The following is a 24636-nucleotide window of genomic DNA, read 5'->3' as shown; positions in this document are numbered from 1 at the left end:
TTGAGCTATGAGAGTTCTTTATATATTGTGGATCTAGAGTCTGTTAGATACTGGTTTGTAAATCTTTCCTCCCATTCTGTGAGCTGTCATTTCACTTTCTTTCTGTGTCCTTTGAAACACAAAAAGTTTTAATTTGTATAATGTCCAGTTGTCTAGCTATTTTCTTGATCCCTTCCTTTGATCACCTTTCTTCCTCCTAAGGTACAGAAATGAACACACTTTGTATAATCATTTTTACAGGCAGAGAAAAATCTTTTTCTATTTTTTTTTTTAAGGGACTAGGTCTCGACCTGTTGCTGAAGAGCAGTGGCGTGAACATAGCTCACTGCCGCCTGCAACTTGTGAGCTCAAGTGATGCTCCCACCTCAGCCTCCTGAATAGCTGGGACTAAAGGCGTCCAGCACCAAGCCCAGCTAATTTTTTTTATTTTTTGTAGAGTCGAGGTCTTGCTCTGTTGCCCAAGCTGGTCTCAAACTCCTGGGCTCAAACAGTCCTCCTGCCTCAGTGCTGGGATTATAGGCATGAGCCACTGCACCTGGCTGAGAAAACAAGAAAAAAATCTTAACAAATAAGTCATTCTCTGTCCAGAGGGCTGCGGATTTAAGGACCCAAACCTCTTTATATCCTGATGGCTTTGGAGACATTATGCCTGACATGTCATTATTATGTGACCCACCCTCTTAGACAGAATCTGAGGCCCCGGGCGCCCTCGTTGTGCTCAGCCATGAAGTCCACTTCCCCTGTGCTTAGTGGCCTGGGCTGCTATGTGCCGCCTATGTTGTCCCTGCAGAATACAGCCGGGGTGTCTCTTCTAGCGTCCCATGTGGCTTATACTGCTCTGCCTTTGACCGTGAGAAGCGTGCCTCTGAGTCCTCAGGGTAGCTCAGGAGCTCATGGACAGGAGCTGGGGCCACCTGCTCCCTGCAGGCCCTCTCCTGCTGGCTCCTGGCCAAGTCACAGATGATCTGTCCCTGCTCAACTCCAGCAGCAGGTCCTGCTGGCCTAGCTGCACCCAGGAAGCAGCAAACCACCTGGATGGGGTGTCCCAGCCTCTGCTTTCTGGCCCTGCAGACCCTTCCCACAGCTGTCTCTCTTGAGGCTGACATCCCACGTACACCCAGGCCATCCCCTCTGTGGCCTGCTAGCCTCTAGGGCCTGGGATTTGCTGCAGCTTCATCCCCTGGGCTTCCCTCCTGTGATGTGAGTCCACCCACACCCCCTCTTCTCCCTCCCTGGCATGATGTCCTCTATTCCTAGCATGCATGGGGCTCCCCTTAGGGAGTGGTCCCCTCCCACTGTCAGGGAGCCCATGCTCAACTCAGCTCAGGCCAGGTGGCCATGCCCGCTGCCTGTCAGCAGCAGGTCTCACATGCAGGCCAGAGGTGCTGTTTGGATTTAAGCTACTTGACTTTGAAGTTTCCCACAATCCCGGACTGGGCAGGCCCTCTGTTCGTGTCCTGTAGGAAGGATGCCTGTTTTTTATCTGCAGGACTAGGGCTCCAACCTTGGGTTCCCTGGTCCAGCCTTTGACTTCAACAGTGTGCTCCCAGAGCCTCAGTCTCCCCATCTCTGGAATGAACATGGTTCCCATCTTGTAGGGCTTTTGCGTGGCTGGAGTTGGTGTGCGACCCCTCCCCTGCCTGGAAGGGGTCTCACAGGTCAGGAATGAGGGGAACCCAGGTGCTGGCAGCTGCCAAGTGGAAGTCGCCCATCTATTTAGCATTAATTGTGAGCACCCACTACCTACAGGCTTGAGAGGTGGACGAGGCCTTTGGCAGCATTCCTGGCCAGGGGCAGTGGGGCCCGAACTGGCCACTCATCGTCAGCCTGTGGTCAGTTCAGATCTGAGGCCGCGTCTGTGCTCTCATTGGGGTCCGGGAGAGTTGGTGGGAACAGTGTAAATGGGGGTGATGCTCAGCCAGTGATGCCCCTCACCCCTGCCCAGAAAAGGAGTGCACTGAGTTCATTCAGTGTGAGCTGCGGGGTGAGAGGAAATGTCAGAAGAGGCAAGGGGAGCCTGAGGGGTGGCCAGTGGGTTGGAGCCGCCCCAGGTAGGGCTTCGTTAGGGCCTCCCCGGGATTTCCAGCCCTTGTGAGCTGAGGGGCCATTTGGTCCTGAAGGAGGCATTCATTTATTCATTTATTCCTTCGTCAGCATTCACGCCCGCACTCATCATGGGCAGGAAGAGAGCCAGCACTCATCTGGGCTCCAGCTGCTCCTGATCCCAGTTGACTCCGGGGCCCTCTGTTACCAGTGGAGAGTGTCCAGGTTCTTGGTGCTTTGAACAAAGAATTGAACAAAACATACAAACAAAGCAACGAAAGAATTAAGGAACAAAAGCAGAGATGTATTGAAAACGAAAGCACACTCCCCAGGGTGGGAGCAGGCAAGCAGCTCAAGGGCCTGGTTACAGAATTTTCTGGGGTTGAAAGAGCTTTCCCATTGATTACTTGGTGTACACCCTATGTAAATGAAGTAGTGGCCCACAAGCATTGTGATTGATTGTGGAAAGCGACCAATCAGAACCTGAAGTGAGTGAAGCACCCTATGCAAACGTCCAGTTGGTTGTGTAAAGTGACCAATCAGAAGCTGAAGTTACAAAGTTATACTCCTATGCAGATGAAGACTTGGCCCAACCAATTGTGGTAGGGGACTAATCAGAGGTCCTTGCAGGTTTTCATCTGCCGTGCAGAAAAGAGGGTTGCAAAGGAAGTAGCGTCTGGTCCTTTTGTTACTTGGGCATGGAATATTGGGGACTTCCTTTGGATTTAGTTCTAGGAAGTTAGTGTGAATTGACCTTAGGTTCCCTGCCTCCAGACCCTACTCTCCTGCCTCACCTCCTGCTGTATGTTCACATGGATCTCAGGCCACAGACAAGGGTGCCGAGGCCCAGACAGGGAAGGGGTCTCGTCCAGAGTCACATGGCGTGCTAGCAAGCACTGGGGCCTGCCCTCCAGCCCTGACTTGCTGAGCAGACGCCCTCGGGCTCAGCCTCATGCCTTCTATGAAGACCCTCCCTTCTCACCTGGTGCCCTGCTCTCTGGCATCACCCAAAGTGGCCCTGCAAGTAATGCCTGCGGTAACTTTGAGACAGATACTGCGTGGACGTGGGGATCACTCTATGAGGTTGAGGTCACAGCTTGGTCCTTGGAGGACCAGAGGACAGGTCCCGGGGATAGTAGGAGAAGGTTGGGGGGACGGCTGGGGCGGGGGCTGCCTGCCAAGGGTCACTCGGGGCACCAATGTCTGTGATCACAGGATGAACCTCAGCCTTGTTAATGCCACTGCGCTGATTTCACAGTTGTGCAAGGGAGGATGTTAGGCCTCAAAGCCAGTCCTGCTACTAAGAGAAGCTGCTGGCCAGGAGCAGGGCCAGGCTCCAGGGCTGGAACCACTCAGCTGCGCTGTTAGCCTGAACCTCAGCTTCCCCATCCATAAAATGGGGACACTAACATCACCTGTCAGGTGGCTGTGAACGGAGGCCTGTGACTGGCCTGCCTCAGCACTGCCCACAGAGCTGTGCAAGAACGTTACTATTTTGCCCTGTGCTTCCGTGCACCTGCAGTACTGCCCGATCCCCAAGCTCTGGTGATGGCCCGGTGCAGGAGCAGGAGCCACCCCCATCCCAGCACCTGAGTGCTGGTTCCCTCAGCCCAGGCCACGTCTCTGGGCTTCACTTAGCTCCCAGATCCCACACCTCATAGCATGGTGGGGGCAGCCAGCCCTGAACTGGGGTCCAGCTTACAGCTTCTCCAGGAATATAAAGTACAGCCACCCCAAAAGGGCCTCTGAGGACTAGAGCATGCACTCACTGTGTATGGGGGGATGGTATGTTTATTGCACCTCCACCAGCCCCCCCAGATCCATGGTTGAGAGAGCTGACCGGAGCAGGAACAGGAGACTTTGTCACCCTCCGACTCCTGGTGGCCAGGGGCACAGTGAAAAGGATAGGCAGCTGGCAGGAAGCAAGCCTTATTTGGGCTTTTTTTTCCCAGCATGTTGCTTTTGAAAACTCCGGCCAGTCCTCTCTTTGCGGCACAATGCAGGGCTTCCAAAATGACTACACATTGAAACTGTGCGATCTTAGTAAACCACGGGGAAAATGACAATTGTTCCATAATCTTTAAAAACTGTTTTTTTTCTTTGAGACAGATACTCTCTCTGCCACCCAGGCTGGAATGCAGTGGTGCAATCTCGGCCCACTGCAACCTCCGCCTCTCGAGTTCAAGCAATTCTCCTGTCTCAGCCTCCCGAGGAGCTGAGATTATAGGCGCCCACCACCATGCCCAGCTAATTTTTGCATTTTGCGCCCACCACCATGCCCAGCTAATTTTTGCATTTTGCGCCCACCACCATGCCCAGCTAATTTTTGCATTTTTAGTAGAAACAGAGTGTCACCATGTTGGCCAGGCTGGTTTCGAACTTTGGACCTCAGGTGATCCGCCCACCTCAGCCTCCCAAAGTGATGGGATTACAGGCATGAGCTACTACACCCGGCCAAAGCCTGTCAGAACATTGAAAGCTGTTGTACTATTGGTCTATTGGTTATAAACATAACCAACATATTTTACTGTTTGGTTGTAACCATACAGAGAAATGAAAAAGATTGTACAGTAAAATGAATATTTAGTGCACTATAATTTAAAACATTGGGGCCAGGTACGGTGGCTCACGCCTGTAATCCCAGCACTTTGGGAGTCCGAGGCAGGTGGATCACCTCAGGTCAGGAGTTCGAGACCAGCCTGGCCAACATGGTGAAACCCTGTCTCTACTAAAAATACAAAAATTAGCTGGGCGTGATGATATGCGCCTGTAAGCCCAGCTACTGGGGAGGCTGAGGCAGAAGAATCACTTGAACCTGGGAGGTGGAGGTTGCGGTGAGCCAAGATCACACCACTGCGCTCCAGCCTGGGTGACAGAGTGAGATTCCATCTCCAAAAATAAAAATAAAAAATAAAACAATGGGAACATAGTATTTTGAGCAGTGTTTGCCTGTTCAGAACATGATCGTTTTTCATTGATTTGCTGCACTTCCATCTGTGTTGGCCAGTTGCTTTTTCTTGTATCCATTTTTACAGAATACCACATGGGTTTTACACTGGCAGACAAGGAGGTAACACAGGTCACACTTTGCTGTCTGTGCATGAACTGCTGACAGATACTCAGGGACCATCAGAGACTGACTTTGAAAAAAGTGTTGCAATTGGTCAGTGATCATTATACACATCTGTTATCTACATTTTGATTTGTGGACTGGAGAGCAGGCAGCAGAGCTTGTACTTTATGCAGTTACCCAGTTAATATGCCGAGAACCGAAATTTGAACCATGCGGTTGGGTGACTGCTGTTATTTAACTTAACCAGGATAACTGAAACTTGTATGTATCAGAGCCATGCAAAGAGAGGACTGCCTATAATTCAGGACTGATTAGAAAGTTTTCCTAGGCGGGGTGTGGTGGTTCATACCTGTAATCCCAACACTTTGGGAGGCCAAGGCGGGTGGATCTCTTGAGGTCAGGAGTTCGAGACCAGCCTGGCCAACATGGTGAAACCCCGTCTCTACTAAAAATACAAAAATTAACCGGGCCTGGTGGTGCACGCCTGTAGTCCCAGCTACTCGGGAGGCTGAGGCAGGAGAATCGCTTGAACCCGGGTTCACCGCAACCTCTAGGTTGAGATTGCGCCACTGCACTCCAGTCTGGGTGACAGAGCAAAACTTCGTCTCAAAAAATAAATAAATAAAAAAGTTTTCCTAAAGAGAATAGCAATCTAAAAAGTAAGATTTCTGATGTATTTGGTTCAGAATGTTGGGAGGTCATATCTGGGGCCTCAGCGCTGACAGTGCCTGTGTGCTTTCAGCCTGGCTGGTGTGGAATATGGTGCTCCCATTCTCTCAGGCCTTGGAGGTGTGTAGAGAGGAAAGGAGGAATTGTCAGTGTTGAATGCCAAGGAGGAGGTTCAGATCTCAGCTCTGGCATGTCCCATGTGGCCCTGGTCTGGTGTCTTGACCTCTGTGAGCCTCTCTTGCCTCCCCTGTAATAAAAGGGGAGCCCCGGTGAATGCCTGCAGCTGGGTTGGTGAAGACTGAGTGAGCTTCTCTGGAATAAAGAGTAAACACTTGGGAAGAAGCTCTGCAGGGGGAGAGAGGAGGAGCCCGTGGCATCCGGGATTCGGGCAGGTGGAAGGCAGGAGCGAACCAAGTGTTGCAGGCCCAGCCCTGCCAGGTGTCTCTCCAGAGGGTGTGAGATGCAGAGGCCACTGTCTTCCCTTTGAGGACCCCTTGGCTTCCTCTGCTGTGACATGAGTGCAGGGATCTAGGTGACGAGCCGCCACTGCGGACCATGGAGGCTCCAGTTGTGTGGCCGACCCAGCCCCTGCAGGTCTGGACAGGTGAGACTTGTCCACTCCCCATGTGTTTGGGCTGAGCATGCTGGTCTCCCACTGCCCAGGAGGCCCCACCCCAGTCCCTGGGTCCCCCATGCCAGTGCCGTGTGGTCTGGGACTCACTCTTGTCTCCCCTCCCATCCACAGGCAGCTGCTGAAGACAGAGCTGGGATCCTTCTTCACGGAGTACCTGCAGGTAGGTGGGTCTTGCTCCAGCCAGGCTGGGCCTGCCTCATGAGCCAGCCAGAAAGCACAAGGGCTCACCTGCCCCTGGGGCTGTGGAGCGCCGGCTCCCCCACTGTCTGCCTGCGATTCCAAGGACCCGCCTTGTTACTTATCTAGCCACGTGGAATGTTGTGGAGGTTAAATGATAAGACGAGATGAATTCTTTTTTGAGATAGTCTCACTCTGTCGTCCAGGCTGGAGTGCAATGGCGTGATGATCCCAGCTCACCGCAACGTCCACCTCCCGGGTTCAAGCGATTCTCACACCTTAGCCTCCTGATTAGCTGGGATTACAGGTGCCCACCCCCACGCCTGGCTAATTCTTGTTTTTGTCTTTTGTTTTGTTGTTGTTGTTGTTGTTGTTGTTGTTGTTGTTGAGACAGAGTCTTGCTCTGTTGCCCAGGCTGGAGTGCAGTGGCGCGATCTCAGCTCACTGCAACCTCTGCCTCCTAGGTTCAAGCAATTCCCGTCTCAGCCTCCCGAGGAGCTGGGATTACAGGTACCCACCATCATGCCCGGCTAATTTTTGTATTTTTGTAGAGACAGGGTTTCACCATGTTGGCCAGGGTGGCCTCAAACTCCTGACCTCGAGGTGATCTGCCTGCCTAGGCCTCCCAAAGTGCTGGGATTACAGGAGAGCCATTGCGCCCAGTCAAGATGCGGTGAATTCTTAGCGCTGTGCCTGGCACGGATCAACTCCAAGTGTTGTCATTATCTCCCCTGAAACTCCTGGGATGTCCATGTGGGTTTGGGGTGTGCGTGGCCCCACTGAGCTGCGCAGTGGCAATGGTGGCTGTGTCATCAGCATCACCCAGTGTCTGTCCCAGGTACTGCAGCATTTCACCTTTGCAGCACCCCGTCTGGCCAATAGGCCTGCACTGTCAATGCACACACGTGCGGTATGGTGGAAGCTGGCGCTCAGAGAGGTGAAACGACCTGCCTGCGGGCACACCGGTAGGGAGGGCAGCCATTGAGGCCTGGCCTGGTGCCCCTGTAGCTTCCAGGGCTGCTGCGGTGCCCAGGGCCCTGCTCAGCACAGGGGCATCTCGTGCAGGCTGGGAGTGAGGCACCCACCTTGCCCAGTGGGTGGGGTGAGGATGAGCCTGTGATCCCTCGCATCATATTGTTTTAGGGGTTTAAAAAAAATTGTTATTTAACAGCTTTATTGAGGTATAATTCACATGCCATATGATTCACCTTTTTTGTTTGTTTGTTTGTTTGTTTGTTTTTGGAGCAGAGTCTCCCTCTGTCGCCCAGGCTGGAGTGCAGTGGCACGACCCCGGTCACTGCAAGCTTCGCCTTCCGGGTTCATACCATTCTCTTGCCTCAGCCTCCCGAGTAGCTGGGACTACAGGCTCCCGCCACCACACCCGGCTAATTTTTTTGTGTTTTTAGTAGAGACGGGGTTTCACTGTGTTAGCCAGGATGGTCTCGATCTCCTGACCTCGTGATCCGCCCGCGTCGGCCTCCCAAAGTGCTGGGATTACAGGCGTGAGCCACCGCGCCCAGCCACGATTTACCCTTTTAAAGTGAACAATTTAATGGTTTTTAGTCATTGTGTCGTTTGAGACAGCGTCTCGCTCTGTTGCCCAGGCTGCAGTACAGTGGCATGATGATGGCTCACTGCAGCCTCAACCTCCCAGGCTCAAGAGATCCTCACATTTCAGCCTCCTGAGTAGCTGGGACCATAGGCATATGCCACCACACCTGGCTAATTTTTTAATTTTTTGTAGAGATGGGGTCTTGCTGTGTTGTCCAGAGTCTGGTCTTGAACTCCTGGGCTCAAACAATCCTCCTGTCCCAGCCTCACAAAGTGCTGGGATTATAGGTGTGAGCCACTGCGCCCAGTGGGTTTTTAATATATTCACAAAATTGTACAACCTCACCCCATCTAATTCTGGGACTTTTTCACCATGCCAAAAAGAAACCCTGTACCCATTGGTAATCCCGACCCCTCCCCAAACGCTCCCCAGCGCGAGGCACCCACTCATCCACGTTCTGTCTCTGGATTTGCCGATTCTGTACATTTCTTTTTTTTTTTTTTTTTTTGGAGACAGAGTTTCGCTCTTGTTGCCCAGGCTGGAGTGCCGTGGCGTGATCTTGGCTCACCGCAACCTCCACCTCCTGGGTTCAAGCGATTTTCCTGCCTCAGCCTCCCGAGTAACTGGGATTACAGGCATGCACCACCACGCCTGGCTAATTTTGTATTTTTAGTAGAGACGGGGTTTCTCCATGTTGGTCAGGCTGGTCTCGAACTCCTGACCTCAGGTGACCTGCCCGCCTCAGCCTCCCAAAGTGCTGGGATTACAGGCGTGAGCCACCGTGCCCAGCCGATTCTGTACATTTCGTATCGGTGGCATCACACGGCGTGTGGACTTTTGTCTGGACTTTTTCTCTTAGCATCAGGTTCTTTCTCATTGGAGCACAAGCCAGTGCTTCATTTCCTTGTGTGGATGGGCCGCATTTTGTGGTCCATGCTTTCGTTGGCGGGTGCTTGGGTTGCTGAGACCACACAGCGTGGTTCTCGGCCGAGCCACTCCAGGCAGTGCGTGCAGGGTCCCTGAGGTAGGATGGCAGCTGACAGGCCTGGCCTTTGGTAATCAGAGCCACCTCTTGCTGCAAAGTCCTTTCTTCACTGTGGGACATGCCAGGCATCTGCCTGCCCAGCTGAGCCCAGTGCAAGGAGCTCTAGGCCCTGCCCGTCTCTCGGGATGTCCGTGTGGCCACCTCCTGTCTCGTGACAACCCAGGGTTGGGTCAGTTGCCCCCCTGGGTGAACTGATGCTCAGGCCCTGCAGCAGGTGGAAGGACCTCAGTGAGTCTCCTCCCCCTTTAAGCCTCGGCTGCTCACTGGTGGATGGACTCTCAGGGGCCATCCCGAGGGATGGCCAGGACACCCCAGGGCATCCACAAGGGCGGTGACAGCCCCTCTGTGTTTACCTTCAGAACCAGCTGCTGACAAAAGGCATGGTGATCCTTCGGGACAAGATTCGCTTCTACGAGGGTGAGTGTGGGCCCCTTTGTGGCCGCTCTGGGCCATGCTGGGTACTGGCTGGCTGCTGAACTGCTGGGCCTCGCGCTGGGGGCCTCTGGGCGCGAGGTGTGGCTCTCTGGTCCAGAGGGCTTGGAAGGACCGCGTATAGCCTTAGGGCAGCAGGGCCGAGATCCTTACCCAGAGGGGACCCTGGAGAGGGTCTGCCCCCCGAACTTGCTGGAGCCCAGGAGGGCTACGAGATGTCGGGGAAAAGCCCCCTGCTTCCCCTTCCTGCCCACGGGGCTTTCCGGCCCTAGTGAGCTCTGTCCCCGCAGCCTGGGAGGGCTCCTGTCTGGGTCTTTGGGGGTCAGAGGAGAAGTGGGTTAGGACTGAGGTCACCGATACTCACAGAGGAGGGGACAGGGTGGGGGACTCAGCTGAATTTTCTCTGTCGAGGCTCACAACCACCCACTGGGACCTTCAAGTTATTGTTCCTGAGTGGGAGAGCACGGTGATGATAGGAGATTTGCCCAAGGCTACAGTGCACATCAGGGGTGGCGGCGGGACTAAACCCAGGTCTGCCTGACTTTAGAGCACACACCCTTTGCCTTCTCACGGCCCTGAGGTCCCCGCCGGCCTCACCGTGCAGGTTGGGCTTCCCGTGGCTGAGAGCCTCGGGCAGCAGCAGCAGCAGCAGCAGCAGTGTGCACATCCTTGCAGGAGCGAGCTGCCCTGGGAGCGGGGTCAGGCGAGGGGGGCCACTCAGTTCCCATGGATGCTGCTTTGCTGGGGCTGTGCTGAGTGCCCGGCCCTGTGCTGGGATCGGGCCTGCGCTGTACCCGTGTGTTCAGCATCTGTGCACTGGGCGTGTGCGTCCCTCCCTGCTTGACTGTCCCGAGTGTTTCACATCTACTAACTCATTTGATTTCCACAACCCTGTGAAGAAGCCACCGTTGTTAGCACTGAACAAATGGGGAAAGTGAGGCACGGTGTCCTGCCCAGGCCACACAGCTGCTCCGTGGTAGAGCCAGGGTGCCAAGCAGGCCACCGGCTCCCAAACCCATACTCTTCACTCTGCTGCCCCAGGCTCCTCCTCCAGGCCTCCCTCTGACCCTGGGAGAAAGAGCTATTAGCCCACTCCACAGAGGAGGACACAGGCCCGGAGGCCTGGCATGTTCCAGGGGACCTTGGAGCTGCATGTCATGGTCCTTCCTCACCTCCACTGAACATGTTGGGTGGGGCCAGCCAAGAGAGGAACACAAAGAGAGGCTATGAGAACCCCCATCAGACCGTGGGGGAGACACGGGGGTTCTGGGAAGGCTTCCTGGAGGAGGCAGCATCTAGGCTGGCAGGACAGAGCTGTGAACATTTGGCACCTGAGGAAGATGCCCGCCCACGCCCCTCGCTTGACGCGGCACATTCTGGCGGTGCCTGTGTCAGGTGGGCCACCAGATCTGGCCCAGGGGAGCTGGGGCTCTCGGAGAAGGGAGTTTTGTGTGGCTTGAGTGGAGCTCTGCCTGGCGCAGCCAGGTCTGCCAGGCCCCCCAGCAGGGGTGCCTGCCCAGCAGAAGGGGCAGAGGGCAGCCCTGGAAGGCCCCACCTAGGGGCCCAGCATCCCCTTCCGCCTCGCCAGCCCTGCCTGGCCTCCCCAGGCCTCAGGGACAGGCACTGGGCTCTAGGCTGGGGGTCTGAGGCGCTGGCCTCCAGTTCCCACATAGCTGCAGACACAGGGTTTCCTCTCCAGCCTCAGCACCCCCGTCTTAGCAATGTGGGGTTGAACAGCCTCTGTCCACTTGAGTGTTATCTACATGTCAGGCCCAGGTGATCTCTGGGGGCCCAGAGATGGAGGAGTCCCCGGCTCTGCCCTGCAGGGACTCACAGCCCGATTGGGGACACAGACGTGGACCAGAGGGTGACAGTTGAGTGTGATGAATGTCATTGTGAAGGAGTGTCCTGGGGAAGAAAGGGTTCATTCCACCTTGGCAGTCAGAGAGGGCTGCCTGGAGGCAGTGGCCCTTGAGTAGGGCCTCAAAGTGTGGTCTGTTCAGGGGAATGTCTGGTCCCTTTCGGCCCCATGCAGTGAGGACATAGCCACCTCCACATCCTGATGGGCGGCCTCGGGGGCCTCCCCTTCCTGCTCCCCACCCCTGCTTGGGTCCCAGTGGGAGCTCTTCACCTTGAGCCTGCTCCTTGCAGCTGTCCCTACAGAGCCTCCACCAGAGGTGGGTGATGGCCCCCCATGGGGAAGCCCCAGGACCTTGCTCCCTGCCCCTTCTCAGCCTCCAGGGAGGCCTTGGACTTCAGCCCCTGGGCAGAGCCGGTCCTGGAAGCGGAGAGCCTGGAGGAGCGGCCTTGAGGTGGAGGGCTGCCTCCCTAGGAAGGGGAGGAAGGCTGGACCGCGGCCGGGGTTGTGGTTTGATGGCCTCTGTGTGCGGCTTAAGGGAATCGGCTCCAGCTGCAGCCGGGCAACTCTTTGGCAGCCAGAAACTTGGGAACTCTGGGCAGGAGCTCCTGGTCCTCTGCCAGGCCCTAGGATCTACCGTCGCTTGTCCACCAGGGAATCCAAACCCGGTGTGGGTCACATGACCCAGCTGTGCTGCCTTACACGCTTGCCTCCGTGCCTGTGCCTCGGCCGTCCCCGCGCCAGACACCCTTGACCTGGTCCACCCAGCGCGTGGCTTTTGTCACTGCCCTGTGCTCCTCACTGTTCCTGGGTCTCCCAACGGGCTGAAACAGGGTTGTTCGTTTCCAGGGCCTGCACAGGGCCCTCAGCACTCGGATAAAGAAAGACGGACACCGGCCTGCACCCACAGTGAGAACCCCAGAGTGGGAGCCAGCGTGGAGCCAAGGCCTCTGTGGGGCCGCTCACCTGCATCAGCCCCTGCGACTGCCGGGCTGGAGCCAAGGTACGGCGCGCACGCACCCGGCCCCGTCCTGCCAGCAGCAAATGCCCAGGGCTGTTTCATCTCAGCTTTCGACCTGCGCACGTGGGGACATGTATCACGCCCCTTTCATAGAGGATGCCACTGAGTCTGCCTGGAGGAACTTCCTAGGGTCGCCCCATGCCTGCCTCCGACTAACCCTACTGCCCCACAGAGGGGCCCCCACAGGACAGTCCCCAGCAGAGAGCCCCAACAGCCACAAGGCTGCCCTTCCTGGCCTCTCGTCACCGTGTGGCTCCAGCTGGGGCCTGGATTCTGTTTTACAACATCTGCTTTCTGCAGCATTTCCGCCCCGTGGGCTGGAGAACAGCCTGCGCTCAGCAGAACTCGGGCCTGGCCGGTGCCCAGAGCCACCCCCCAGCCGGCCAGGGAACTGAGCTGCCTTTCTTCCTGCCGCAGCGGAGGGGAACTGAACGCACTTTGTGTGTGGGCACAGTTCGGCGGGGCGGTGAGCATCCGCCCGTCCGGGGCATTCCTGCTGGCCCCCGTCACCCTCAGAGCCAGGTGTGGGCTACCTGGGAGGGCAGAGGGCTGGCCACCAGGCCGGGAGCCAAAGATGGGGCCCAGTCCAGCTCGCCCCCGGCCCCTGGGGCTGCCCCTGGCCGGGTCCCATTCCTAGTGCCCTCGAACCTACATGAACCTGGGGGCTTCCGGGAGTGGGGGCAGGGCCCAGAGAGTGAGAAAAAGGCAAAGGTCCCTCCCTGTTCAGCCTCCGCATTCCCATGGAAACCTCAAAGCAGTTCTGGCCGGGGGTGCAGCCTGAGAGACAGCCGGCAACGCTTCCCTCTTCACTCAGAGACGCCCACACCAAGATCTCTCTCGCCAGTTGCTCGTCTGGCTTCCAGAGGACAGCAGAGGCCTTGGGGACACGTCCTTGGACTGTGCATCCCTGGATCCAGCAGTCCTCATCCCAGCTCCACTCAGTCCAGGCAGAAAGGCCAAGGGTTCTGCACGTTGCCTCTCCCACTGGAGCCCAGAGCCAGCTTGGGTGGCTGTCCCCGTCCCACAAGGGTCACTCACCCAGTGCATGGCACCGTTCCTCCCAAGGCCAACAGAAATCCTGCAGAGCTGGTCCAGATGTCTGCTACCTACATATCTGCTTCGGAGACTCACCTGTCAAGATGTGTCCCCATACCACTAAGTCTGGCAAGCCCAGCTCCTATAGCCAGCTTGGATCGCACCTCCTCCAGGAAGCCCTCCCTGCCTGACCCTCTGCACCCTCTTCTCCCTTGGACGTGGTGCCGCTATTGGAAGTGGTCTCCGTGGATCCCCAGACCTGACCACAGGCAGAGCTGGCCTGGCCCTGGGTCCTCTGGGCCACTGACCGTGGTGCACCCTTTCCTCGGAGGCTCAGCGTCTGTCTGCTTGGTGGGGGGTCGATCACCCCTGGCCACTGCCCTTATGATCCTGCTCAGTGTCCCACTTCCCTGCCATGTGATGGATGGGTGGCTGTTTGGGGCTCAGCTGGGTCCCCAGTGCCCAGCATCAGGGCTAGCACAGAGTAGGTGTTCTGTGTTTGTTTGTTGGAGGGGCAGATAGTGTGGAGGACGGAGGGAGGAGGTCGATGGGTAGGTGAAATCAACTGCTTAGCCGGGTTGTTAGGAGGATCTGATGAGTCTAGGATGTGAGTTGAAACTGCTGTGCCAGGCACACCTGTGTGGGTCTCACTTGTGCCAGGCATACCTGTGTGGGTCTCACCTGTGTAGGTCTCACCTGTGCCAGGCGTACCTGTGTGGGTCTCACCTGTGTAGGTCTCACCTGTGCCAGGCGTACCTGTGTGGGTCTCACCTGTGTAGGTCTCACCTGTGCCAGGTGTACCTGTGTGGGTCTTACCTGTGCAGGTCTCCCCTATGCAGGTCTCAGCTGTGCCGAGTGTACCTGTGCAGGTCTCACCTGTGTCAGGCATATGTGTAGGGGTCTCACCTGTGAACGTCTCACCTGTGCCGGGTGTATACCTGTGTGGCTCTCACTTGTGTGGGTCTGGTGTGTGACAAAGACCTGGGAATTGGCAGTTGTCATCTGCCAGGAGCAGACCCTGAGCCAAGTTCCCCGTGCCTTAGTCTCATTTCATGCCCTCAGCTCTGGGAGGCCGATCCCTTTACTGCCACATTTTATAAATGGAAGACAGGTTAAGCAGTGGGCCCAGGGCCATAGAACAACTGAGCTGTGGAGCTGAACATCGACCTTGGGCAGGTGCCGCCAGGGGCCTGAGCCCAGGCCCTCCACTCCCGCATCCTCTGACGACCCATCCTGGGTGAGTGGAGGCTTCTGCCAGAGCCAGTCAGGCCCAGTGGTGACGGCCCCCATGCCCACAGGACAGAAGCTGCTGGACTCACTGGCAGAGACCTGGGACTTCTTCTTCAGTGACGTGCTGCCCATGCTGCAGGCCATCTTCTACCCGGTGCAGGTGGGCAGCCCAGCCCTGGGGAGGGAAGCCCAGTGCCCCTGCTGTGCCCACCCTGGCCTCACTCTGCAGAGGGGGGCTGCCAGGCTCGGGTACGCACACACCTGCTCTGCTCCGTGCTGCTCTCCTTGGGCTACCTGAGTTGCTCAGAGCCTGTTTCCACCCCTCCAAGCTGCAGATACAGACGCCTCCCTCCCTGTGAATCCCCCAGCGGCGAGGCACAGAGTAGGGGCCCTGTGACAGTAACCCTTTCACCGCCAGAGGAAACTGAAGGGACCCTCTATCCTTGGGACAGGGTCATCTGAGGAGAACGGGGTGGAGGGGCCTGAGGGTCGGCAGGTCTCTTCCCCCTGTGGGGTCCCAGGGCCTGGAGAGGGGAGATGAGGACGCACGTGACCGTAGCCGCTGGGGTGGGGTGCCTTCCGTCCACAGGGCAAGGAGCCATCGGTGCGTCAGCTGGCCCTGCTGCACTTCCGGAACGCCATCACCCTCAGTGTGAAGCTAGAGGATGCGCTGGCCCGGGCCCACGCCCGCGTGCCCCCTGCCATCGTGCAGATGCTGCTGGTGCTGCAGGTGGGCACAGTGGGCACAGGGTCGGGCATGGGGACCGTGGGGTAGTAATTGGGCTCAGGTCCCCACAGGCAGAGCATGAGATGAGGATTTAGGGGCATGAGACTTAAGGAAGGGCCCGATCAGAGGAGAAGCCTGTCAGGGCCAGGGACCGGGGAGCAGTCGGTCGGAGCTGTGGGTTCAGGAGAGCTCAAGCTGCAGACCTGTTCCTCCTGGGCACAGGGCTGGGCCTTTACACCCTGTGTCGGCCAGCCTGGGGCTGTGCCCACCCCCAACACACACATGCACACGCACATACACACTACACACGTACGTGCACGCATGCACACGCACACACAGTGGCCCAGTCATTTCTGCCCAGAGGGCTTTCATCAGTGGGTCAGCTCTGGGGAAGACACTCTGAGAGCTGTTAGCCCCCCTCACAGCAAGTGGGGAGAGGGTGCCTGCCCCAGAAAGGAGTGGGGCCCCCAGTGGCGTCCACCGCAAGCCGGGGGTTTCCGCACACTGCCCTTCCCAGGCACCACACTTTGCAGTTGGCTGGCTCATCGCGCTGTCGCAGGACCACACAGTCACTGCCGGCCACCCCATTTTACAGGTAGGGGACCCAAGTCCTGCTTGCTATGAGCTAACAAGGGCGGGAGCCCAGCCACACCCCGGCTCTTGCAGGTGCAAAGCCCTCTTTATCGTTCTGAATCCCCGTGAAGATCTTTTAGGGTCTGTGGGGACACTCGGGACCCTCACAGGGCAACCAGAGCAAGGAAGGGGCGGCCAGTGTGGAGCTGTGCAGGGCGGGGGCTGCCCTGGGTGGGAGTTGAGAGATTTTAGGTCAGGCCTGGCTGGGTTGAAGCGGGGACCCTTGAGGGACTTTGCTGTCTCAGCTTCAGCTTCCCAGTCTTTAACAGAGGGAGACCTCCTCCCTGGCAGGACAGGTGAGGACTTGGTCATTCACAACCGAGTCACTGCTCCTACGGGCAGACAATTCCAGGGACACGTGGGGTCCCCTGCATTAGTGTGGGTGACCTTACTGAGGGCACCTGTGGAGTCCCACCCACTCCTTGTTGTAACACAGGCCAGGACATAGGAGCCTGCACCAGCCCCGAAACCCCAGGAGTTCAGGCAACTTTGCTCACTGCCAGGGACGTGGCCTGGACCGTGCCTCACTCCCTGCCTGGAGTGGCCTCCCACACCCATCCCAAGAGTCCTGGCTTAGTCCTCGCCTCTGGCTGGCTGGATTGTCACTTACAGTTCTACCTGGGTGTGGCCGGGCGCGGTCACTCATGCCTGCAATCCCAGTACTTTGGGAGGCCAAGGCAGGCAGATCACAACATCAGGAGACTGAGACCATCCTGGCCAACATGGCGAAACCCCATCTCTACTAAAAATACAAAAATTAGCCGGGCATGGTGGCACGCGCCTGTAGTCCCAGCTACTCGGGAGGCTGAGGCAGGAGAATCGCTTGAACCTGGGAGGCAGAGGTTGCAGTGAGCCAAGATCGCACCACTGCACTCCAGCCTGGTGACAGAGCGAAACTCTGTCTCAAAAAAAAAAAAAAAGAATTCTCCACCCATGTATCTTGTCCCTGAACCCCCTGACAGCCCCTTGAGGCCTGCTGTCTTCCATTCATTCATTCATTCATTCATTCACTCATTTAATGAGTGCAAGCACTCGTTATAAGTCACCTTTCTCCCAGCCCTCTGTGCTGGGGGCTGAGGTCACAGAGCTTTTGTCCCAGCTCAGCGCACAGCTGGGTGAGCAGCCTCATCTCCCAGGCCTTGGCTCAAATACACCTGGAGGTAGCGGAGCCCTTCAGAGCTCCGGATGCGGGGAGGTGGCCCGAGCCAGTGATGGGAAGAAGAGAGTGGAGCTTGTGAGGAGGTGCCTGATGGATGGGGACTGCACCTGGCCCCATGGGGCAGGGAGCCCCAGGTGAGCAGCCTGGCCCTCCCTGCGTGGGGTCAGCCAGTGTCTGTGGAGAGACTGTCCAAAGCCTCTAGGACTCTTGAGTACAGGGCCCCTCCGAGGGGTGGAAGGTGCAGAACACCCGTCTCATCTGGCCACAGGGCCTTTTTCCAGGGCACACCACGGTCTCCCAGATCACGACGCTGCTGTGAGCAGCAGAGCGACTCAGGCCACATGCTCTGAGAGGGGCTGGGAGGCCACCGTGGGTCCTGCCATAGGGACAGAGAGCCTGTGGGAATGGGGAGGCGGGAGGCAGAGGACAGGCTGTCTGGTGGGTGGGACATATAGTTGAGAGCCTGGAGCCACCAAGCTCGGGTGCATGACCCCCCTACCCCCTGCCCCACTCTCCTGCAGGGGGTACATGAGTCCAGGGGCGTGACTGAGGACTACCTGCGCCTGGAGACGCTGGTCCAGAAGGTGGTGTCGCCATACCTGGGCACCTACGGCCTCCACTCCAGCGAGGGGCCCTTCACCCATTCCTGCATCCTGGGTAGGAGTCCGCCTGGGCCTTGGGCTGGGGCAGGGGTGACCACGGGCCCCATCCATTGTGAACAGATGGGCAAGCCGAGGCCCCACGACGGAACCAGGATCTGAGTCCAGACTGGTTCTCAGCCGGACAGCAGCCCCCAGCCTGCCATGTGCTGGCCTGGGCGTGGGGATCTGTGGCAGTGGGCGCACCCCGTGAGCGGTGATGTGGCAACATGTTGGAGAGCCCCCCCCAGGCCTCTGTTCCCCAGGAGGCCACGCTCATGTGCTGTCTTAAGTCAGAAGTGGGCCAGGCGGAGTGCTCTGAACGTGCAAATGCCGAAGCCTGAGGACTCCTGGCTCAGTTAGGAGACCCAGGCTGGGAGGGACTCGGCCTGGGGGTGGGCGGGCTGAGCCCTGTGGGCAGGCAGCATCCTGGGACTGCCTGGTGCGTCCAGCACAGCTGGCCACGTTGCTCCCTTGACGGATGCCTCTGGGTTCCTTCAGCAATGTCCTTTAAGTACCTGCTGTGCACCAGCCCGAGCCCACGCCCTCCCCTTCCAGCCGGGGAGGCCGACCAGTGAGTCCCCTCCACGACCCACCATTAGCTGGAGGCTGGGAGCATCCCAGGCAGAGGGGACAGAGCTGGGGCAAGGCCCACTTGGGACTACGACCTCCTCATCCAGAGGGGCTCCCCGTCCCCACCTGCTGGTGTAAAACCTGCCCACTGGTGTGTCTCAGCTCAGACAGTGCCCTGGCTGCTGGAGAACTTTGAGCCACCCAGGCTTGGTGTAGCCCTGGATGGCAGGACCCCAGCCCCTGCCTGATGGGACCCCCATCCTCTGGTCCGGGAAAGGCCCCTGAGCCGCTCGTGTGTGTCTCCTGCCACCTGGTGGCCACTCTTGGGACTGCAGGGTCCTGAATGGGAGCCTGAACCTTGCCACCCGACCAGCCTTGGCCACCAGTGCCACTGCCTCCTGCCCAGATGACCCAAGGGGCCTCCTCCCTGGGTCCCCACGTCTACCCTCGGCCCCGACAGTCTATTACTCTCCACGCAGCGGCCAGCGAGGCCCATTTACAACTGCCTGGCCGCAGGCTCCCCGCATCCCCATGATGGAATCCCTGCCGTGACCTTACATAGAGGGCCTGTCCCCATCTGCCCCCATCACAGCCCCACAACCTGGCCCCATGGCTCGCCTCTGTGGGCTTCTCGGCCCTCCCCCCATCCCCTTGGACACCAGCTCCAGTGGGGCAGGGGCTGTGCCTGCCTAGGAAAGTACAGGCATCCGGCAGGTACCAGAGTCCATACACTTCCACAAGTGGGGAAACTGAGGCACGGGGGGTTAGGTAACTTACCTAAGGTCAAACACAGGTCGCTGGCAGGGTGCAGGTTCAAACCCAGGCATTTGACTTCAGGTCCTGTGTGACCAGGCTGGGCCTAGGCTGGAGAAGACAGACTGGAACCTGAGCTAGTGTCAGGGCTTGTGGCGGCGGGACCTGCTGAGCTGGGCCCGGGATCGGCGTGGGTCGGGCCTTCCGCACAGCTGCCCCTGCACAGGGACCCAGTGTGCAGCGAGCAGCAGGTGCCAAGGTGGGCAGGGACACAGGTGGCCTCTGGTGTGACAGTGCCCATGTCTCTCCCCAGAAAAGCGTCTCCTCCGCCGCTCCCGCTCGGGGGACGTGCTGGCCAAGAATCCGGTGGTGCGCTCCAAGAGCTACAACACGCCTCTGCTGAACCCCGTGCAGGAGCACGAGGCGGAGGGCGCGGCGGCCGGCGGCACCAGCATCCGCAGGCACTCTGTGTCGGAGATGACTTCCTGCCCCGAGCCTCAGGCCTTCTCTGACCCGCCTGGCCAGGGCCCCACCGGGGCCTTCAGGTCCTCCCCGGCGCCCCACTCAGGGCCCTGCCCCAGCAGACTGTACCCCACCACCCAGCCCCCCGAGCAGGGCTTGGATCTCACCCGCAGCTCCCTGCCCCGCTCCAGCCCGGAGAACCTGGTGGACCAGATCCTGGAGTCTGTGGACTCGGATTCTGAAGGGATTTTCATTGACTTTGGCCGGGGCCGGGGCTCTGGCATGTCCGACCTGGAGGGCTCTGGGGGCCGGCAGAGTGTCGTGTGAGGCCTCACAGCTGGCCTTGAGTTTTTACTGACACGTCCCCATGTGCGGGGGTGTCCATGTGGCGTGTGTGTGAGTGAGACTTTTTTACTGTGTCCCGTCCCGCTAGCCCTGTCGGCCTCGGCACTGGCCTCGGTCACTTCGTATTTCTGTTTGGGTTGGAAATACCATCAGCCTTCCTTGCTCCGCCCAGGTCTGTTTCAGGCATCTGAGTCGGCGTTACCTAGGGGCCGGGTCAGAGACGGGGGCGGCCGCTCACTCCCACGCTCCTCCTGCCCCAGCCCTCTGGTGTCCACACCTGCCCACAGAGAATGTCAACCCGGTGGGCTCTGCCCACACCGGGCCCCAGAGTGACCAGACTCCAGCACACCTGTCTCCTGCCTGGGGTGGCCATAAAGGGGGTGGAATAAAACCTGTCAACCTGGCTCATGTCTGCAGTGCCTGCCCTGGGGACGCCCCTTCAGGGTGCTCACCCTCAGGCCTTCACTCCCTTTTAGTGAGCGCAGGTTCCCAGGGTCTGCATGGAGGGGGCAGACCTGTGCCTGTTGTCCAGGCCTCCCTACTGCTCCACCGTCCCTGTCCCTGATGGGAGGACCCGGAGGTTGTGGAAGGAAGGGCTGGGATGCTAGGGAGTGGGGCTGGGATGCTATAGGGAGCGGGGCTGGGATGCTGTAGGGAGCGGGGCTGGGATGCTGTAGGGAGCGGGGCTGGGATGCTGTAGGGAGCGGGGCTGGGATGCTGTAGGGAGCGGGGCTGGGATGCTGTAGGGAGCGGGGCTGGGATGCTGTAGGGAGCGGGGCTGGGATGCTGTAGGGAGCGGGGCTGGGATGCTGTAGGGAGCGGGGCTGGCCCTGCTGCACAGGAGTCTGGCTCTGACTTTGCCCTGGCCTTGGCAGGGATGGAATCACTGAAGCCTTTGAAGGAGGGAAGGAGGGGTGGGGGCGGGATTTGCCAGCTCCTCCCGTGCTACAGAAGCGCCCAGGTGGCCTAGGGGGTGGGGGTGACCTGCTGAAGGCCATCTGGCCCTGGGAAGGACAAACTAACACCTGCTCTGACCTCCTCTGCAGCCTCACTATTCCCAGACAGATTTTCCCCGAGCCCTCGGGTGGTCAGGATATCCCATCAGCCGCAGCAGGCAGGGCTTTGTCCCCCCATCAGTGGGGCCCGAATGTTACTGACAGCCAAAGGCCAGCCCAGCACCACGGGCACCCCAACTTTCAGGGCCTGGGGCAAGCTTCCCTGGCCACCCCTGCCCTTTTAAAGCATCGGGTCAGCGTGGCCTCCATGGGGAGGGGTGGGGGGGTCTCTGACGGCAGGCACCTTTCCACACCCCATTCACCTGCTCATCTGCCACCCCCGCAGCCTTCCACGTGCTCGCCTCTCATGGCGTTTTCTCGAGGTGGGGAAGGAGTGCTGAGTAAATGAAGGACAGGCCCAGGGCAGGGGAACCAGGTGTGATTGGAGGGAGAGGGTGGCTGGGAGCCGGGCGTGAGCAGGAGGGGGACATCACCTGACCCCTGAGTGACGGCCGGAGCTGGCCCAGGCTGTCTCCCGGCAGAGCCTTCTGGATGGAGGAGTTTCCCTCTCTGGTGGGAGAAGCAGACCTGGCACCCCTGCTTCAGCTCAGGATAGGAGGGTGTAGGGGTGGGGGCAGGGGGAGCTCTGGCTTCTGACTCTGCTGAGCCTCAGTTTTGTCATCTGTGATATGGGTGCATACCAACCCTCTGGAGCTCTGTGAAGCTACTCGGAATGGGTAATGTGCCCCAGGCAGGGCTCAGCTGGGCAAGTAGGGGAGCAAGAGCAGCCTCGGGACCCAGGCCTGGGGGAAAGCCAGAACCTTGTCTGAGAACCACTCAGCCAGGCTGATGAGGCCAAGATCCCTGAACCAACCTCTTTGGCTCCCAGCTCCATCATGGATCCCAAGGTGGCCTGAGGTGGGGGGTAGTGGGTGACCATTAGCAACATGGGCAGAAGGGTTCCCAGCAGTCACCTCAAGGCAGGAGGACAGAAGACTAGAAGCCGTGGCAGGGAGTTGCTGTCTGGGCTCTGTCCATACCAGAGTGCTAGACCCTGTGTTCTGTCTCCTGCGTGGTGGGGGTTCCATTGTGGGGAGTCGAGCATCCCTGGCCCCTGGATGCTGCCGGGCCTGGGGTGGCCCAGGGACTGGTGGCCCCTGCTGGCTGGCACTTGGGCCCTTGGCAAGGGCCAAGGACTGAGGCCCTGAACTCTCAGTCCTCCCGCCCTGGGGCAGGAGGGGAGGCCCCTGGGCAGCAGCCAGCAGCATCCCCAACCACAGATTGGGGGGCTGCAATCCAGGAGAGTGGGTGCTGGGTCTGGGCCCTGCAGCAGCTCCCAGGACTCAGTGGGGGCCCCAAGGAGGTGAGGGGGCTGCACTCCCACTCCCGGAAAGCAGCAGCCCACCAAGAGGGGTGCGTGTGTGTGTCCCAGCCTTGTTCCCAAAGATGTCAGAGGTGATCTGCCTTCAGACATCTTATAAATTGGTAAACACCTGTAATCCCAACAGAGTCTCGCTCTGTCACCCAGGCTGGGGTGCGGTGGCACAATCTCATCTCACTGCAACCTCTGCCTCCTAGGTTCAAGTGATTCTCCTGCCTCAGCCTCTCGAGTAGCTGGGGCTACAGGCACGCATCACCATGCCCGGCTAATTTTTCTATTTTTAGTAGAGACAGGGTTTCACCATGTTGACCAGGCTGCTCTTGAACTCCTGACCTCAGGTGATCCGCCCACTTCGGCCTCCCAAAGTGCTGGAATTACAAGCATGAGCCACTGCACCCGGCCCTTATTTATCTTTTAAGGAATAGAGTGACTCAGGGAAGAGGCGTGGGAGGCCGTGTGCTCCATCCTGCATCCTGTTTGGTCTTCCAGGCATCCTCCTGGAGAGCTGTGCCTTGTCACAGAGTCAGGGCTTGATGAAATTATGTTGACAACAGAAATGAGCAGACACGGCTGCTTACGTTTGCTGTTCTGTCTCCCACACCCTAAGGTTTGTTAAAAGAGTGAAATCGCTGGTTAATTAGTTCGTGGTTGGTCTACCATCGGCATCACTGGGGTGTCCAGGGGGTGGATTCCTCTGCATCTTCAGGGCTGGGGTTCTAGAAACGGCTTTATCGTTGTTGCCTTTTGTGTGTTTGTTGTAAGTTTTGCGCAGGATTCTCGTGAACGCTCTACCCCTTACCTCTCAAATGCACAATCTCAGGCCCTGGCCCCATCTGCTGACCCTAAATCTGTATTTCAGCCCCGCCTTGGGGTCCATGGGCCTGCCGGGACATGTGAGCCTCACCTGCACTGTGACAGGGTCTGGGGGGTGGGGGTGGCACTTAGGAAAACCCAGGGTGGGTTATGATAGGCTTCGCAGTGACCCTGACTGCACCCCTGCTGAGAGCTCAGATTTGTTTGGGTGTCTGTGTCTGTGTGTTTATGTGTGTGTGCAAGTGTTTGGGGGGGTGTGTGTGTGCGCGCGCGAGTGGGTGGGTGTGTATGTGTGTGCATGTGTGTGTGTGTGTGTGCAAGTGTACACCACACAGCAGCTAAGCCCTGGCAGGAGGTCTCAGAGGCGGGTCCGTTGGAGTGCTGATGCCCACCCCGCGTGCCCTCTCAAGCACCCACTTTGCACCCTGTGGTGTTCATCTCCAGAAGGACTAGCTCCGTTTCAGGAAGGTGCTGCTGGGTGGGCTGTAGCCCAGGAATCACGAGGTAGGGGGCGAACGTGCTCTCTGGATGTGCTGGCCCTGGGGAGAGGAAGAGGAGTCCCGAAGGTGGAGATGCCGGCAGCCGAAGCCCCTCCCAGAGAAGGGAAGACTCCAGAAGAAGAGAGAGGGACTGGGAAGCGTGTAGGCCAAAGGGGTGCCCACAATAAGCGTGGGCCCATTTGTCATTTTCCATCTGACCATGAAAGTAATAGCTTGCAGCCAGGCACGGTGCCTCACACCTGTAGACCTAGCATTTTGAGAGGGCAAGGTGGGTGGATTGCTTGAGCTCAGGAGTTGGAAACCAGCCTGGACAACAGGGTGAAATTCTGTCTCTATAAAAAATATTTTAAAAATTAGCCAAGTGTGGTGGCACGTGCCTGTAGTCACAATACTCTGGAGGCCGATGTGGGAGGATCCCTTGAGTCTGGGAGGTTGAGGCTGCAGTGAGCCGTGATCACGCCACTGCACTGCAGCCTGGCCAACAGAGCGAGACCCTGTCCCTGCTGCAAAAAAAAAAAAAGTTGGCCTATAATTGAGACTTCTGGGTCTATACCCAAAAGAATTGGAAGCAGGATCTCAAAGAGATGTTTGCACACCCGTGTTCATAGCAGCATTCTTCACAACCGCCAAAAGGTGGAAGCAACCAAGTGCCCATCCTTAGCTGAATGGATACGCGATGTGGTCATCCATATGAGGGAATATTCTTCAGCCTCGGAAAAGAATGAAGTCCAAATAATAATAATGAAGTCCTGATACACGCTGCACATGAATAAGACTTAAAAACCTCATGTGAGGTGAAAGAAGCCAGCCAGGAAAGACCACATACTGGATGATTCCGTTCCGAGATGTTCAGAATAGGCAAATCCACAGGGACAGAAAGTAGAGTGG

The 24636-nt window shown here is 58.1% G+C and overlaps 1 protein-coding gene across 1 annotated transcript in view; it reads left to right on the top strand.

Moving 5' to 3' along the window:
* PRR5 (proline rich 5) overlaps window positions 1–20463 on the top strand; it is a 36884-nt gene extending 16421 nt beyond the window's left edge. The window contains exons 3-8 of the mRNA XM_003281703.2: window positions 6531–6579; window positions 9553–9610; window positions 14838–14929; window positions 15359–15499; window positions 17810–17945; window positions 19566–20463. Of these exons, the coding sequence (XP_003281751.1) occupies window positions 6531–6579; window positions 9553–9610; window positions 14838–14929; window positions 15359–15499; window positions 17810–17945; window positions 19566–20041 (952 nt within the window). The 3' untranslated portion in view covers window positions 20042–20463. The remainder of the gene's footprint in view (window positions 1–6530; window positions 6580–9552; window positions 9611–14837; window positions 14930–15358; window positions 15500–17809; window positions 17946–19565) is intronic.
* The last annotated feature ends 4173 nt before the right edge of the window (window positions 20464–24636 follow it).

This window comes from Nomascus leucogenys, chromosome 7b (genome assembly GCF_006542625.1).
Source record: "Nomascus leucogenys isolate Asia chromosome 7b, Asia_NLE_v1, whole genome shotgun sequence".
Classification (NCBI taxonomy): domain Eukaryota; kingdom Metazoa; phylum Chordata; class Mammalia; order Primates; family Hylobatidae; genus Nomascus; species Nomascus leucogenys.
This window is presented reverse-complemented; position numbering and strand designations above follow the sequence as displayed.